This window comes from Perognathus longimembris, chromosome 18 (genome assembly GCF_023159225.1).
Source record: "Perognathus longimembris pacificus isolate PPM17 chromosome 18, ASM2315922v1, whole genome shotgun sequence".
NCBI classification, from domain to species: domain Eukaryota; kingdom Metazoa; phylum Chordata; class Mammalia; order Rodentia; family Heteromyidae; genus Perognathus; species Perognathus longimembris.
This window is the reverse complement of record NC_063178.1, coordinates 12,838,932-12,856,872: the sequence shown is the minus strand read 5'-3', so window position 1 is coordinate 12,856,872 and position 17,941 is coordinate 12,838,932. Positions and strand designations below refer to the sequence as shown.

Sequence of the window (17,941 nt, the reverse complement as noted above, 5' to 3'; positions counted from 1 at the left end):
CCTGCTCATCTCAGTACAGGACACGATCACTTATCCTCCTACTTTCATTGATCAACCGCCACCACCGTTAGCCCTGTCCAGTGCTGGGCCTGATGTGGTGGAAGCAAAGATTATTTCTCCCTTTGTTTATTTCAACCCAAACCATTCTATGACGTCTTTGGGATCCACACACTCACAGATTCCTGCCCTAGAAAGGCTTACTATCATATTTCATTGCCTTTTTCAAAGAATTGGTTCTTAAAATTCATCTGTTATCTACACAAGGTCTAATCTTCCGATATGAATCCTTTGCCTTACTTGGAGCCAAAAACAAAGCACCCAGCCAGCTCTTGAATCAGCTTGTGCAACAGAGCTGACCATCAGCTGTCATGTCAATGGACGTGACAGCCAGGATTTAGTACTGAGCTACCTGAGTTATGTCTGCCTAGATATGGACTCAGTGGTTATATAGCAAGGGGAGCACGCATTTATGCCTATCAGGTGTTCTTGTTCCCATGACATAGGAACAAATACACTGACAGAGTGGAAGAGACAAATGTTGCAAAAAAAAAAAAAAGGCAGCTAGATAGCTGAAGGTGCTGCCATTCTGATATCATTCTGATATAATTTATCACTATAGTTTTTTTTTTAATGGAAGATTTAGAAACTTTGGCTTCAAGGGATAGAGGCATGGATTGGGCATCACATTGCATGCCCAGCAAGCAGAAAACCCTGAGTTCAAACCCCAATACAGAAGGAAAGAAAGAAAGAAAGAAAGAGAGAGAGAGAAGGAGGGAGGGAGAGAGGGAGAGAGGGAGGGAGGGAGGAATGAAGGAAGGAAGGAAGGAGAGAAAGAGAGAAGGAGGGAGGGAGGGAGGTTAGGGGAAAGGAAAGGAAGGGGAAAACAGGAGGGAGGGAGGGAGGGAGGGAGGGAGGGAGGGAGGGAGAAAAGCAAAAAGAGAAAAAGGAAAGAAGGAAGTAAATGAAGGCAAAGAAGAAAAGAAGGGAGGGAGAGACAAGAGGAGAAACAGGAAAGGAAAAGAAGAGAAAAGAGAGAACAGAAAAGAAGCTAAAGAAAAAAACCTTTAGCATCCACCTTTAAACATTTTCTTCATGAGCGACAGTCAGCTGAGCTGTAGGCGTTCTCTTAATGTGTTTTCTATTTCCTCTAGTAGAGAGCTCTTGGTTGACATGACCCCTGTCTGATTTACATGAACATTAGCATACACATCTTTCTAAACACAGGGCTGAATCTATTGTTACAATGTAATTCTGTCTTAAAAACCTAAGATACCCCACTTACAGTTTTGATCCTAAAAAGGTTTGAATCCATATTTTTTTTTTTTGGCCAGTCCTGGGGCTTGAACTCAGGGCCTGAGCACTGTTCCTGGCTTCTTTTTGCTCAAGGCTAGCACTCTGCCACTTGAGCCACAGCACCACTTCTGGCCATTTTGTATATATGTGGTGCTTGGGAATTGAACCCAAGGCTTCATGTATACGAGGCAAGCACTCTTGCCACTAGGCCATATTCCCAGCCCCTGAATCCATTTTTAAACAAAAACATTGACAAAAACTATGTTTTCAGTTAAGTTGGGCCAAGCAGACATGAAGACAAGGATTAGTAAGCAAGTCTGTTTAAGAAATGATCCTAAGAAACAGTGGTAATTGAGCAAGGAAGACTAGGAAAGGAAGGATATGATAAAGATTATTATCAATCTGCACTGTGGGAAGGTTTCTAATAAGAAACGTAGTACCTTCTTGTGAGGAGTCAAAGTAAATCCCTGCAAAGGAATTTTGGTGTAGAGAAAGTTCTATGCATGCTATTTATTATTACTGTGGCTATTTATGATCATTAGAAATATGTCCATTATTTCTAGTACTGCTAATTGCTTTGCCAATAGTATACAGTCTGCAAAGAGCAAATGACTGAGCTAGGTACCAGAAGTTCATTCCTATAATACTAGCTACTCAGGAAGATAGGAGCTAGAGGAACACAGTGTCAAGCCAATCCAGCCAGACAAATCTGAGAGACTCTTATCTCCAATTAACCAACAAAAAACCTGAACAGGAAGTATGGCTCAGTGGTAGAGTGCCAGTCATGAGCAAATAAAAAGCTGAGCAAGAACTTGAGGCCCTGAGTGCAAGCCCCAATACTGGCAGGAAGCATAAATCAAAATGACTGTGTGGACATGACGCCCCGTGGGTCTGCTCCAATAGTAATGATCCTTGCCTCACTGGATTGCTACCCATGGAAGATTAGTAAGGGAATGAGGGTGAGAATAATGGTAATATGAACAGTGAGGGTGGTGCATACATTGCATGCATAGCATAAAGCATTATGCTTTTCCTTTTGCCTAGGGATGTGCCTCTTGTGTCTAGATGATGGCAATTGTGACGTTCCCATGAGTTTCTTGACCATTTCTGACATGTTTGCCTTCCTCAATGGGGAAGGGCTTCATTCATATACCCTACTGGTATAGCTGTGTTGACTGTATTCTTTCCAAAATGTCCTGCTCTTATTTTTCTCTTTGCTGTCCATACCATCGAAGACTGTGAACTTAGGCCAGAAGTGGTTAGAATTCTTGAACATTGGCATGCAGATCCTGGGATGTTGGGGATAGGACTCAAGTATTAACACAAAATCCACTTTTTATAGGCTCCTTATGCACATAGCCCAAAGATTGTTTTATAAACTATTTTAAATAATTCTGTGAGATACTGTGGAGTCATAACAAGGCTTATACTTTTCAGATTTTAGAGCATTTCAGATTTTAGATTTGGGGATTTAGGGTAGCCATCATGTTGATTATCTTTATAAAAAATTGTGCATGGATTTTGTGATTGGTTTTGTTTTGTTTTGTTTTTAGATTTGCTTGTGGGTGCATTTGGAACAGGAAAAGTAGCTGTTTACAGGTATGTGGTTGGTGGGGTGCAAACATTCTTCTAATGGTTTTAATTGCCTTTACTTTTTGTTGTTCAGAGACCACATGCCAGTTACTTATTCTGGAGAGTATTTATATGTTCTTTTCAAAGTCCAGATGTATTTTTGCCCTTTGTTTCTATTTCCAACCTTTCTCTCATTCCTATGTATTTTTTTTTAAGTAAAGAAGTCTATGCAGGACCTATGTATTTTTATACTTAAAATGTTAGGAGTTCCAGGACAGGAGGGGGGTAATGAGGGAAAGTAAAGAAAAAGGAAACATTGTCCAAGAAGCCTTGTATTCATTTCCAGACTTCCGGAATTGTAACCCCTTTGTACAACTCCCTAACAATAAGAGTAACAAAAAAAAAGTTTATGGGCTAACATGGAACTCCTCCCAGTGTAATATTAAATACAACATAAAAAGCAGAAAATCATAAAAGAAAAACTTTGTTTTTAGATGCTACTGTATTTGTATTCTTTGTGCTTTGGGAATGATTTAGGCATGCACTGGTAGAGGAGAGCGGTATGGGAGAAGTTTACAATTCACCCTGGCTTCTATCACTTAATATATAGAGGTGGGATTATTGCCAAAGGATACAGGAGCTCCATCTTTACCAAAAAGTCAGGTGAGCACACGAGCCCCTGAGTTTAAGCCCCAGTACTGGCACACAAAAATAAACAAATAAATAAAAATATGGTCAAATGTGGATGCTAAGTGAGGGAACGGAATATTACCAGGACTTGGCAAGCTCCAAATGTGAATATGGAAGAGCAATTCAAATGCAATTAGACATGGATTCAAAGCCTGGCCATTCCATTCATTTGTGATCATTGGCCCTGAGGTTCACCACTCAGAAACCTATGGCTCCAGCTACTCCACTCAGAATTTACCACGGCCTGCACCAACGCTTATTTTCCCTGAGCTACAGCCAGCCCATGTCTGGGCACCCAAACATAAAGGAAGGGCTCTTTCTGCAGGTCATGAGACTCATCTAGACAACTTGCTTATCCAACCCCCTCTCCTTTGCTCTACCCTTCCAGAGAACAGAACTCCCAGTCTTTTCTACTCACTCCCCTTGTTCCCATAAGCCTGTGCCAGGATAAATCTCTTGCATTCCTAATCCTATTGTATCGCCTGCTTTTCCAGCAACTGAAACACAATATTGAAAGTAATATAATACGGAACAGATAAATAAGTATAAAGGAGCTTAGGAAAAGTCCCAGTGGGCCCCATGTGGTAATCATGAAAGTGTTTGAAGTAGTGCCATAAACAACACTGTGCCCCAAGACACAGCTCTCCCTTCTGCCAGACAGAGGAACACATTTCCAAGATGGCATTTCTGAGTACAAGAATCTATAGAGACTTTGGCTCCCAGTTGTTATGTCTTATAACCAAGCTTTAACAATGATTCCGTTCCTTCCCCACATGACTTAGTCTCTTGCTTTGTTATCTTCGCCTGGTTGGTTAGAATGACCTTGACTTGCTACCAATTTCTCACCTCAAACTTAGCTCCCAACTAGAATCACCTAGACAATGTGTTTAAAATTCCAACACTGAGCCAGTGGTGCCTGGCTCAGATCTGATGTACATAGTTCAAAGCTAGCCCAGGGAAAAAAAAGTCCCTGAGATTCTTATTTCTGATAAATCACCAAAAAGCTGGAAGTAGAGTGGTTCAAATGGTTGAACACCAAGCTTAAGCATAAAAGCTAAGGGATAGCACTCAGGCCCTGAGTTCAAGCTCCAGTCCCAGCGCCAATAAACAAACAAACAAATAAATTCTAACATCTGGCCCTTACTAGAGTAAGTACTAGAGGAAGGAGCTTTCAAAAAATACTATGTCCGGGCCCCACTGCAACATTTGGCTAAAAAGAAAACATTCATCGTCACAATTATAGTCAATATCAACAAGCCAACCAAAAAAAAAAAAAAAAGTAAAATTCAAGCACTTACTGTGAGTGGCTAGAGGAGGAGTCTTTCCCTTCAAGCATGGCGACCGACATTCTTGCGCATTGTAGAGTGGCGTTGCCCAGCAATCTGGTCACAGGACTGAGCATCTGCTCCACAAAGAAAGCAGGCTGTGGAGGGGCTTGTGTCTGATGGACCCACAGCATCCTTCTCTGGGATTCTAAGGGTGACGATCTGAAGGCGGCCCCCATTTGTTCGTGCACAGGGCAGGGGATGCTGGCCGTCCAAGTGGGAGGGGAGCTCCTCCTTCTGGGATGTGAGCTTGTGTCCATGGCTCAGGGAATGTATTCAGACTTCATATTTTCTCTCTTGCAGAGCCAGGCCTGTAGTGACCGTAGATGCCCAACTTCTGCTCAGCCCAAGGATTATCAATCTGGAAAACAAAACTTGCCAGATTCCAGAAGTCAACACACCTATGGCTTGGTGAGTCAGCTCCTTGTTTTTCAAACTAATGTAGGTTCAAATCACCTGGGGATCTTACCCAAAACAAACAGCAACAACAAAAACCCACCATGTTGGTGCAGTAAGTCTAGAGCAGGGCCTGAGATGTTGAATATGTAGGAAAGGCTTCAAGGAGGTGCTTGATAGTTCCAGTCTGTGAAGCAAGTTTGAGAAGGAAGGATTAGGAATTACGATTTGATGGTGTTCTCTGCCTTATGGATTTATCATCTAGAGGCTGGCTCTTCAACCTACAAGTGAGATGAAAAGCATAGGAATGCTTGGGGAAATTCCCAGGAAATCAAATCCTAGAGATCTCCTTTCTTTCTCTCTCTCTCTCTCTCTCTCTCTTTCTCTCTCTCTCTCTCTCTTTCTTCCTTCCTTCCTTTCTTTCTTTCTCTCTCTCTCCCTTCCTTCCTTCCTTCCTTCCTTTCTTTCTTTCTTTCCTTTCTTTCTTTCTTTCTTTCTTTCTTTCTTTCTTTCTTTCTTTCTTTCTTTCTTTCTTTCTTTCTTTCTTTCTTTCTTCCTTTCTATTAAAAGAAGGTTTATTAAACAGAAGAGTTACCATTACATAAGTCCAGCAAAGAGCCCATTTTCTTTTGGACAGTGTTATCCCTTCCCTTGCTCTCTCCCAGTTTTTCCCTCATATCCCACCCACAGGTTGTATAGTTCATTTGCAACATAATGTCCAGCAAGTATCACTGCTCCATTCATGTGTCCCCCCATATACTCCCAAAGATATATATTAAATGTTTACCAAACAAACTATGTATAACCATCTCCCTTGATGTCTCCTCACATATACTTTGGGCACTACCACTTTGCAGACATATAATATACCCCCCCTTTTTTTTAAAAAAATAAATCAAGCTTGAGTTAAATTATTCCATCTTTTATGCTGACAATAGATGCAGTTTTAGCATTTAGCATGTACAACCAGACCAAAGGCGAATAGCACAAAACTTGAGGGGTGTTTTTTGTTCCCTATATTTTTGTGGCCAGGATCTCAGAGCAATAGAAACCACTGGACCTCGCCAGGCACCAGTGGCTCATGCCTGTAATCCTAGCTACTCGGGAGGCTGAGATTTGATGATTACCACTCAAAGTCAGCCCAGGCAGGAAAGTCTGTGAGACTCTCCAATTAACTACTCAAAAACCGGAAGTGGGCTGTGATTCAAAGTGGTAGAGCACTAGACTTAAGCAAAAGAGCTCAGCGACAGCTCCCTGGCCCTGAGTTCAAGCCTCACAAGCAACAATAAAGAAGGAAATCGCTGGACCCTTGCCTGGACCACCAGAGAACATGGGCTTGTCCATCTTCTAGGAATGTTTCCTTTGAGTCATAGTAGTCTCTTGAACAGACAAATGGGAGTGTGATTGTAACAAAGCCAAAAAAAACCACCACCTTATGTCTCACTGTGTAGGTCTCGCCAGGGTCGGGAGCCATTATTATGTCTTTATGTCAGTGAGGCCTATCCTCCGGAAACCCAGCAAAACCTGCAATGGTTAAGGTTTGCTCTCCTTTCCAGGAGCTCCGGGCTTAATTCACACAATGTGTTGTTTCTCTCTGAGAGCCAACATGTAGAACAGAACCAGCCTGGACCCAAAGAACTTCTTTCCAGTCCATGTTAGAGTGCTGCTGCTGGCCCTTGGACAGGAGTTCACAGGGAATCTACATTTGGGAGGGTGGACGGTGGTTAATGCCAGGGCCCTGAAGAATTTTTTGAAAAACATCCTGTTGTGGGGAGCTCACTGTAAGGGAAGGGGTGCCTTCCCCTTGAACTGTTTGTGAAACTACTTGGGAAGTGCCCTGAGCACAGTTTAAAATGGTTGAAAACCATAAAAGAGTATAATGAAAACCTGACCTGGGAAAGCCAGCATTTCTCCTTACCCTGGCAGAATTCAATGAACATGAAATGAGCTGTGAGTGCTACTTGAGCATGAATATTAAAACTTTACTACTCCCCTCTAGTAAAGCTCTGTTCACACCTCCAAAACTCCCTGCATTTCTGGGCTGAATTCTTCTAAGCACTGGTGGCACATTCTGGTTTAGAATGTGTTTGTTTTGAACTGGAGAGATTTTTCTAAGGATTTCTAGTTTGATGAGTATTTTTATAAGATTAAAATACTTTCAGAAAGAACAAAGGGAACCAAGCTTGGTGGTACAGGCCTGTAATCCCAGCGTCTCAAGGGGTGGAGACAGAAGAATATCTGAAGCCCCGCCCAGACCAAATTAGCTTAAGACCTAATCTGAGTACAGTCACTAAGGAAAACAAAACAACCGGAAGGGTGATAACTCTTTTGAGGATCTGAGTTGAATTCCTACTACCACGGGAAAAGGCGAAAGAAAAATAAATTAACATGGGCCTTATTTAACTTTGTAAAAAAAAAAAATAGTTTTAATAAGAAAATGTCTGTTTTCATTCGTCATTTTTTTGTTACATCAAATCATATTAAGATAAAATTAAACTTTTTAAGGTGGAGGAAAAAAGCTACCTTCCTTTACAACTGTTTCTTTAATCCCATTACATATATTTCCTACAACACATTTTATTTCAATATGCAAAAGCTTTCAATGTTGCCTCAGAGTATTAAAAGATAGAAAGATCCAGGCCCTGTGGCTACTTAGGAGGCTGAGATCTGGACAATGGTGACTCAGAACCAGGAAGGATAGAAAAGTCACCCCACCCCCACCCCCAAAAATAACCAGCAAAAAGCTAGGATGAAAGTCATAGCTCAAGTGGTAGAGAGCCAACCTAGCTCTGACTACTGCTTTGCAATTTTTGAGATATTTCTTCTTAGATTTGGAAAGAGTTCTGGAAAAATCGATGAATTGACAGTCTTTTCTGCTTCAAACCAGCAGATTTAGGTTGGAGGACCATTAACAAATATTCAATAAGTTATAGCCATCATGTTAAACTTGTAGGAAAAAGATAGGTAAAGTCATTCAATTAGTAATGATATTAAATTAACAAAAGAGAGAACTAAGAAACATTGATGTACAATGGCATATAATTCATAACTCAAGAGTTACCCTTTAGCTGACAACATTTCTCAAGTACCTTTTTACAAAGTTCTTTTCCAAGAACTGTGTTCTTTTGTTGTTAGTGACAGATTGCTGTATATTTTGACAATTTCATAATCAATAGGAATTTATCTTATAAAAGTTAAAGAGCTTTGTCTATGCTGAGTAATGACTTCAGCACATACCAAGTACTTCCAAAATATAAAGTATAGGAAAATAATCCAATTTGGGAAAGCAGTCCCACTACAAAATTTAAAAATATGACTAACGATTCATCTTGCTCAAGTAATTGTAATTGAAGCAGAAGGGGTTGGAATTTGCGATTTCTCCGGGGAAGTGATGTAAACACTTGTTAGAGCGTAGACATCTCAGGAAGCATTCGGTTTAATGGTGTATGTCGAATAACTTACCCTGAAGGGAGACATTGACTGAGGTCACAGAGATAAATGAATCCCAGATGTCACTTTTTTTCATGATGTTTGACACAAAGTTGACATATAGTTAAGGTATGATTAGGGTTTCTTTGCTCCTTTGGACTTCCAGAGAAATATGGAAATCATACTATAGCATCATATTAGGAAGAACTTTAAGAGGGCCACTAAATAAATCATACAAGTCACTTCTTGCATTTTTACTTTCTTAAAAATGTGCACAAGCCACATCGTCAGAGATGCTGGCTGTTAACATTTTCCAGAAGGAAGGGTGAGGATACTCAACAAAGTCTGACAGAAATGACTGGACATTTCTCTCTCCCTCTGTGGTCACAGACCAAGGCCAATGACGGGTCATGGCAAAACCAAGACAGGCACTTCCATAGACTGCACATCGAGCCTCTCTTCTTACCCTGTATCCTTGTGCTTACTTAGATCAAGACTGTTACTGTGGGCTCCTTAGCACCTTTCTTTCCCTCATCCCTCTTCTTTGTGATTTCAATCTTATCCCTCTTACAGCAAGGTACCACCAAGTTCTAGTCTCTTCCAAGCTGAGTGAGTGACTCAAGCTAAACATATCATGCTGTTTTACACTTCTTAGGCTTAAATCCACATTTTCAGCCTGCTTTCCCTACTAGCCAACCAAGCTAGCTGTGCCTCCTACAACCTCCCATCCTTCCATCCTGCTGGAAGCTCTAATCACACAAGCATCTGTAGATCTCCCTGAGCAGTTATGTTCTTGCTAATCACCAGGCTTTCCCAACACTGTTCTCACACTGACTGCCTACTGCTTTACTCTACAACATATGGGAGCATTCATATGCATTTGTTAAATAAAGGCAGCAGGGCATAAATTGATGCAATGCCGAAATAAGTTAATCGCTAATCATGTTTTCAAGTATTGCCTCTCAATGCAATGTTATTTGTTATGATTGTATTCATGTTGTGACCAAACGGATGCGTGTGTGTGTGTGCGTGTGTGTATGAAATGAGAAAAGTAGATGGAAAATATTTTGTCTGAGATGGAATTTCAACTTCTGAGTCAAAACTTTACTTACTAGTATATTACTGACTTTTGTTTTCTACAGCTTATCTTTAAAAGTCTGTGCGTCTGTCACCGGGCAAAGCCTGTCTAATACGATAGGTAAGCAAGTGTGTTTTCATTTTTGCACGTCTAGGGTGAGAAATCAGAACTGTAAGTGGGGCTCTGCAAGACCAAAGCAAATGAGTGAGCCCTTCCTCAATACCTAGAATCCACCACATACACAGAACCCTCTACATAAAGATGCTTCCATAATCTACATTGATAGTAATCTATAAAAATGCACAGTGATGGGGGACAATAACAACTTGTGCTTATAAATTCTAAAACAATTTTAGCATGGAGAGTATTTTGTGATGTTCCTTCAGTTTTATGTATTATGTGTGACTCTCAGTATACAGAAGACATGCCTGGTGAAGTAAGAATTCCTGTCTGAACACAGCACCAGTGGTGCTCCTCTGTAATCGTAGCTGCTCAGGAGGCTGAGATGGGAGAATTGTGGTTTGAAGCCAGTGTGGGCAAGAAAGAGCATGAGATTCTCATCTCCAATTAATCTTCAGAAAGCCATAGGTGGAGCTGTGGCTCAAGTGGTACAGCACTAGACTTGAGCAAAAGACAAGCACAGTCCCAAGCCCTGAGTTCAAGCCCCAGAACTGGCACATGTGTGCACACACATATGCATGCACACACACACACACACACACACACACTCAATTCCCATCCAGAGACAGCACAAAGTTTGCTGAGTACTTTTATTCTCTTTATTTTATTCCTTCAGCCCTGACAGCTGAGGTGCAACTGGACTCCCTGAAGCAAAAAGGAGCCATTAAACGCACGCTCTTCGGCTCCACCCATCAGCCGCATCTCGTCTTCCCGCTTGTGATACAAGGGCAGCAATCCCTCCACTGCAAGGATTTCACTGTTTACCTTCGAGTATGTGTTTTACAAATCATTTTCTAGGCTCCTGACATTTAAACCCAAATTCCAGCCATCCTTCTCCACGTAGCCATCATATTTGTCTACAAGGATCCTCATCTGTCTGTTTTCATTTTCCTAGGAGGAAACTTCACTTGAAGGTTGAATGCTTTCTTCTTGACCCTGACTTGAACTAACCTAATGATCTACTGCTATTCATTTCTAAGACTTCTTGTCATTTGGGACCAAAAATCTGGATAATAGCTTTCAACTCAGGTGGTTTTCATTTCTAACTGCCTCCTCCCCAAAAGAAACATAAAAGCCCAACACAATTTATTGGAATTTTTATCCTATGTGGATTATATCACATAGATTTTTATCAGCATTAATTACAGAGCCAATTCAGGAAAACATGTAGGTATGTAAGGCTTTTACTAGAAGCAACTTGTCATTTATGCTTCTTAAAAGTAATATGTTTGGGGGTTGGGCACTGCGTCACATGCCTATAATTCTACCTACTTGGGAGGTGGGATTGGGAAGGTTGAAATTCAAGGACAGTCTGCACAAAAAAATCAGCAAGACCCTTATTTCATCAAACAAGCCTCATGTAGTGTGGTTTGTGTCTAATTCCAGCTACCTGTGAGGCATAGGTAGGGGAGCAAGAACTAAGGCCAAAAAGTATAAGACTCTACCTGAAAAATAACCTGCAACAACAGAGGCTGGAGGCATGGCTCTAGTAGTTCCACATAATAATAATATGGCTTCACCATTTATCATGACATTTCAAAAGTCAAAATATTTGTAGCACAAATGTACAGCTATCCATCTTTACCTGGCTGGTTGGTAGACTGCACCCCCATTTCCTTCTCCTTCTCTAAAGGGACTTAGTTAACAAGAGGAACTTAATCAATACTAAAGGTTCACAAGCAAACTCAAAGATAAACAGTCATGTACACAGTATTTATGCTGGCCTTGACAAGCCCAGCTAAAGCCCAGCTGTTGTATGCTAGCATGTACTGCTTGCAGATTCTCCCTCACCCTTGGAAGACTCCCATTTCCTTTCACAAAAGAACTTCAAATATACTCAAGGTATTAGAGCAAAGAGAATTAAGACATGACCCCAAACCCAAGAGAAGTCCTAACGCACGGTGCTTCCCCTGGCATTTTGGGAGAGAGGTGTGATCTTCAGCGTTGAGACTGGAGTAATTTGAGGTGCCTTGTTGAAGTTCTGGAGTGGCTGATGATCACACATATGTATTTCTGACTCTGTGGTTCTTACTGACTTCACAGACATTACACTGGTGACATAACACCACAGCTATCAGCCTGTGACTCAACCTGTTGTCATACTGCCTCCTCATTCATTTCCATTGACTACCGTCTAGTGTTTCCTGCCTTTTACAGACTTACATCTTAACAGCTATTGGGTGGAGCTGTTCTTGAGTTGCTGCTTATTTTTCCTAGGATGAAGCTGAATTCCGAGATAAATTATCCCCAATCAACATTAGTCTGAATTATAGTTTGGATGAATCGACCTTTAACGAAGGTTTGGAAGTGAAGCCAATACTAAACCACTACAGAGACAACATTGTGACTGAACAGGTATGGTTTCCACGCATGCATGTGTGCTCTTAGTCAAGCTCTAGGGCCTGAAGACAAATGCAAGTGAAGCCAGATCCAAGTGGATCACACCTATAATCCTAGCTACTCAGGGGGCTGCGATCTGAGGATCACCAGCCCAGGCAAGAGAGTCTGTGAGACTTTTAATTCTAATTAACATGAACAAAAGCTGGAAGTGGAGTTGTGGCTCAAGTGACAAAGCTCTAGTCTTGAGGAAAAAAGCTCAGGAATAGAGCCCAAGTCCTGAGTTCAAGCTCCAGTATCAGACAGTGTACAGTGTATATATGTACACACACCTACACACATATATACACACCCACACCAGCTCTTTTTGTTTTTATTCTTGAATACAGACAAATGAATCATTTGGGAACGTTTGTTAACAGGTCTCTTAGGACAGTGCATCACTGTGGGTCCAGAATGTTCAAAATGTAGCTGTGATGGAAGCAATACAGGCTCTAATGTCCACATGGGTGCCAGAAATCATTCATTACAGTCATTTCAGGACAGTTTGGGATTCAGCTATAGTGTAAATTCGTCTATATCTAGAGGTCACCCGGCAGGATATGGGATAGAACTGACTAGAATCTTGCCTAAGGGAATGAACACTTTGGATCAGTTCATGAAATCACTGGGAATTGTAAGAGATGGGATGGATGTAACCTGGGTTTTCCCAGTTTTTTCCTGATGCAGAGTTTGCTCAACACAGGCTCACATCCTGGTGGACTGTGGAGAAGACAATGTGTGTGTTCCTGACCTGAAGCTAGCAGCTAGACCGTGAGTTTAAAGAAATAAATGTGTGCATGGTACCTAATGGGATGCACGTGTTTGTTCTAAGCTTTTCTGGAGAAAGTGTAGATTCCCAGTATTACCAGATTTCCAGATTTTCTAGGGGGAAATAAACAATGTGTGAATTTGGCCACACTTTGGGTGAGCCTGGGGTGTGATCAATTTCACATCGCTGGTGTCAATAATATACCCTGTTGGGCCATTTCGTCTTTCTGTCCTAGTGAGGTGGGAAAAATAATAATGATTTTGTTGAAAACAAACTCCGGGATGGCTCAGGTTAAATTCACTCATCTCTGTCAAGCTGAGCAAGAGATTCAGACAGACAGGCTCCATCAGCACCTTAACCAAACTGGTTTTTACAGCCCCCCTATGACTCCCAGGCATCTTTAAAACTGTCCAAACAAAATTAATTTAAATTTACTGGAAGAGAAAGGAGGGGGGGGGAAACTTAAAAGACACGCTAGGGGGTAAGGCAAAAGGTGTCACAAAGTCAAATCAGAATCAAAGGGTTTCACAGTTGCCTGGAATGGGGAGCCAGAGCTCCAGAGCTGTGTCAGGTTACAGCGAGAAACAGACCTGGGATTCAACATTCACGGGGGTAAAATGCCAAAGGCTCCTTGCGCTCAGGAATGGCCGCACCACCAGCCTTGGGAATCTGCTTGCTCATCTCTCCAGGGGACTTCCCAAACTTCATTCATTAAACAACTGTCAAAAGCAATAGCTTCCACTGGGTAGGGTCAAAAGTGGAAGAGGCATTTTACAACTATTGGTTTGATTTGGAGTTCAAAGTGATATATTTTTTTTTTTTTGCCTACTTCAAACTCCTCCTCTATTGGCCATTGAAGATGTTGTTCCACCTGCCTATGTTTTCCTCACCTCTTACCCTCCACATTGTAGCTTGCCTTCCTTGAGCCGTTTAAGCCATCTCTCTCTTCCTTTTCCCCAGAGTCTGTTTGCTTTTTAATGTACATTGGCTCCATCCTACATTGTAAACCACATGTGAACTCTGCAGGGATCTTGCTAGCCAGTTGTTAAGCATGCTGGTGGCTTTGACTTGATCACCCTGGAAAATGATCCGCTACTGGAATCCACAAGTGCTATAAAGTAGTTAGTGGAGAATTGTCTGTCTGTGGGTTAGCAGCACACACTGGATGTTTACCAGCCCTTCCCATCCAAGAAATGGCTCCCTTGTCTCTCCCCCGCCCCTTACCATCTTTGATCATCTTCTGTCTTCCTTTATTTTGTCCCTGTCATGCATCTGCCATTTTCCTTCTTTTCCTCCTAAATTCTGAAGTAAAATATCCATTAAGCCAAAGCAGTAAAATTCCTCATCATTCTTATTAAACTGCACTTTTAGAGATAAGCATCAGATAATCATTGGAGATGAAAATCACCTCATGCTGATCATCAATGCGAGAAATGAAGGGGAAGGAGCCTATGAAGCCGAACTCTTGGTGACAATACCGGAAGAGGCAGATTATGTTGGGATTGAACGCAACAACAAGGTAATGGCTGCAGATCACTTGACAGAAAGAGCTGGGGATGTTCACTTTAATCCAAGCAGATGGGAAGTAGAGTCATCTAGGGTGAGATTTAGCACCTAGGAAAGAAAGAAAGAATGATCTTCCTTTCACCAGTTCATAACAGCAGTGAACCAAGAAGGGGGATGGGCTTGCACAGCAACCAGGTCTTTCTCTGCCCTAGTGGAAAGATAAATTGTGGAAAGATTGCCAGGCACTGGTGGCTCATGCCTTTAATCTTAACTACTCAGGAGGCTGAGATCTGAGGATCAAAGATCAAAGCCAGCCCATACAGGAAAGTGTGTGCGACTCTTATCTATTATTGATTACCAAAAAGCCTGAAGTGGAGTTGTGGCTCTAGTGGGAGAGTGGCAGGCTTTGAGTGAAAAAGTTAAGAGGCCATCACCTAAGCCCTGAGTTCAAGCCCCAAGACTGACTCAAAAAGATCACCCAAAGATTGAAAGCTGAAACAAGGAAGAGCATAGAACTGGCCAATGTAACAGATCAGCCGACTCCCAAGACTGACTCCCATTCTTGTTGGCTTTACAAGCCTTGATTAAGTTCCTTTCAGTTCCAAGCAAGTCAGAGGAAGCCTATATGTTATTACTGGTTAGAGAAGGTCCAGCTAATCCCTCCTGATAACAGCTTTGTCAGAAGTGGGAAGAAAAGCTTATTTTTCTTCCTTCTTGATCCACCTGATTAGATTGGGCTTGTGTGCAGAGCAAGCCTGCTTTTCCCTCATATGCCAGTCCTCAGGGTCACCTATTAGAATGACACTGGTGTTGTGTCATTCAGAACATGAATCTTCCCGTTCGATGCATCCTCAGGTCCTGCAATGTTCTAACTCACTAGAAAATCATTATAAATACATTCTAACTCACTAGAAAATCATTATAAATACATTATTGATGAATGGAGAGTTTTCCTCAGGTTCAGAAGAACACAAGGCTCGTAGGCAAGGATAGAAATCAAGTTATACTTTCTCTAAAAGGAACAGCCAAGTCATTGGTGCTTCTTAAGTACTTGCTGAGCTGAACTCTAGTGGCTCACGCCTGTGATCCTAGCTACTCAGGAGGCTAAGATCTGAGGAGTGTGGTTCGAAGCTAGCCCAGGCAGGAAAGTCAGTACACGAGATTCTTATCTCCAATTAACTACTCAAAAAAAAGCTGGAAGTAGCCCTGTGGCTCAAGTGGTAGAGTGCCAGCCTTGAGCACAAAGAACAGCACCCAGGCACTGAGTTCAAGCCCCAGGACTGGCAAATAAATAAAGAAATACTTGCTGACACATTTCTTTAGAATTAAAATTTGTTAAAGGTCTAGTGGTTTCTCAGTCCTTTCCTATCCTAATGACTGAATAATTTCAATAGAAGTGATCCCTCTATGGTTATGTTGGCATTTTAAAGGCTTTTTCAAATTTAGGGAAAATAACTTTTTCTATTCATATTTCTGGTCTCATGGATTTTTTAGTTGTTTTTTTTTGTCTTCTCAGCTAATTAATATCCAGATGTATAACAATGGAATACTTTGACAGTCATCTAAAATGTGTTTCCATTTTAGAAGACGATAGAAAAATATCTCTACAAACTCATCAAATTATATATACTGGAGATGTATAATTTTTGCATTCAATTACACCTCAATTATATTGATTAAAAATAGTTCAAGTAGGAGCTGGGGATATGGCCTAGTGGCAAGAGTGCTTGCCTCGTATACATGAGGCCCTGGGTTCGATTCCCCAGCACTACATATACAGAAAATGGCCAGAAGTGGCGCTGTGGCTCAAGTGGCAGAGTGCTAGCCTGGAGCAAAAAGAAGCCAGGGACAGTGCTCAGGCCTTGAGTCCAAGCCCCAGGACTGGCCAAAAAAAAAAAAAAATAGTTCAAGTACATTGCTTTTGTTAACAGTGAGGTTTGGCAGAGGAAAACATCACTCTACTTCTTTCCAAGAGTATTTGAACACTATAACTTGCTTTTTATATAAATTTGAACCATAATTTCTGCAATTAATAGTCTACCACCATCCTATTTTCTTCCTCCTCTATTTATGTTATTTTACACCCATTATTTTTCTATTAAAGCTACCTCAAGATATAAAAATAAATAAGGGGAACACTCATATAACTTACCAAGGTGGTATCTAATAACCATTTTTGAATCAAAAATGCCATCCCATAATAGAATTTCTACAAGGAAAAATAATGAAAGCCAAATACTTAGATGCACTAGCTAAACAAACAAAAAAGCTCAAGTATGCTATTTTTTTCAAGGTTCTAGGGTTCATGTTTTTGTTTTAACCCTTTCTGTGTCATTCCACTCCTGGATTTGTTCAAGAAAGCATGGATTCTAGAACATTCTTTTAGCACAACATCCAGTTTACTGTTCGATTTGTTGCAATGGGAAATGAGAGATACTTTGTCATTCTATCACTGGCTATGAGTATCACATCAGATGTTATCTGTGAGACCTGAACTATTTTGTTTCCCCCACTTATTTCTCTTGGGCAAAGAATTTCACTTAGTCTTTGAAAATTTCTCATGACTTAGCCATATTCTAGTTTCTTCTTTGTTCTTAAGCAGTTTGAGGTTTGCATAGTTTTTTATTTAAATGCAGTGTAGAGCATTCCTTATATGTAAATTTTTTCTCTCAAGGGAAAAATTATCAGGAGTTTGCTGATTGTAAATTCTATGGGGTCTCATGTGGAAAACAATTCATCATTTTGAAACTAGATCTTGATCCTTTCTTTTTCTCTAGGAACTGGAGGACAGCCAGCTTTTAAGCCTTTATATGTCTCTCCACTGACTTTTCTCCTAAGTCATTCTACTAGCAAAGCCCTAGTATATTACTGTTATTATTATTGGAGTAAAGAATATATAAGACCAAATCTATCGTTGAAAGCATGATAATGTACACTCCAATGGCATCTCACATTGTTCAAATGTTATAACTACCCATTTCTGTAAGATTTTCATCATCCCAAATGGAAACTCTCTACATGTTAAAAATAATTTCCTACTCTTTCTTCTTTCCCTTAACCATTATTCAACTTTCTGCCTCTTTTAATGTAGCAATTCTGAGTTGATACGTCTACACCATCTCTACTTAAGTCTCTTCCATTCCTTCAGCATGTCCATAACTGGGTTTCTTTTTGTCTTCCCATACCCATGCACCTCTTACGCTGTGTGTAGGGCACCAGGTCTGGCACTTGCATGTACCTGGCCTCTGAAACCTAAACTGAACCCTCAGTCCCTCTGGTTCTCATGTATTTCTCTATCCCCTGCCATTGGCACCGGTATGACTG

At 41.1% G+C, this 17,941-nt stretch overlaps 1 protein-coding gene across 1 annotated transcript in view; it reads left to right on the top strand.

Annotated features, from left to right (window-relative positions):
* The window catches only part of Itga8 (integrin subunit alpha 8), a 153,863-nt gene that overhangs the window by 80,241 nt on the left and 55,681 nt on the right, over positions 1-17,941 (top strand). The window contains exons 14-20 of the mRNA XM_048367462.1: positions 2,847-2,892; positions 5,184-5,291; positions 9,848-9,903; positions 10,580-10,734; positions 12,181-12,318; positions 13,046-13,113; positions 14,483-14,630. Coding sequence (XP_048223419.1) covers positions 2,847-2,892; positions 5,184-5,291; positions 9,848-9,903; positions 10,580-10,734; positions 12,181-12,318; positions 13,046-13,113; positions 14,483-14,630 — 719 coding nt within the window. The remainder of the gene's footprint in view (positions 1-2,846; positions 2,893-5,183; positions 5,292-9,847; positions 9,904-10,579; positions 10,735-12,180; positions 12,319-13,045; positions 13,114-14,482; positions 14,631-17,941) is intronic.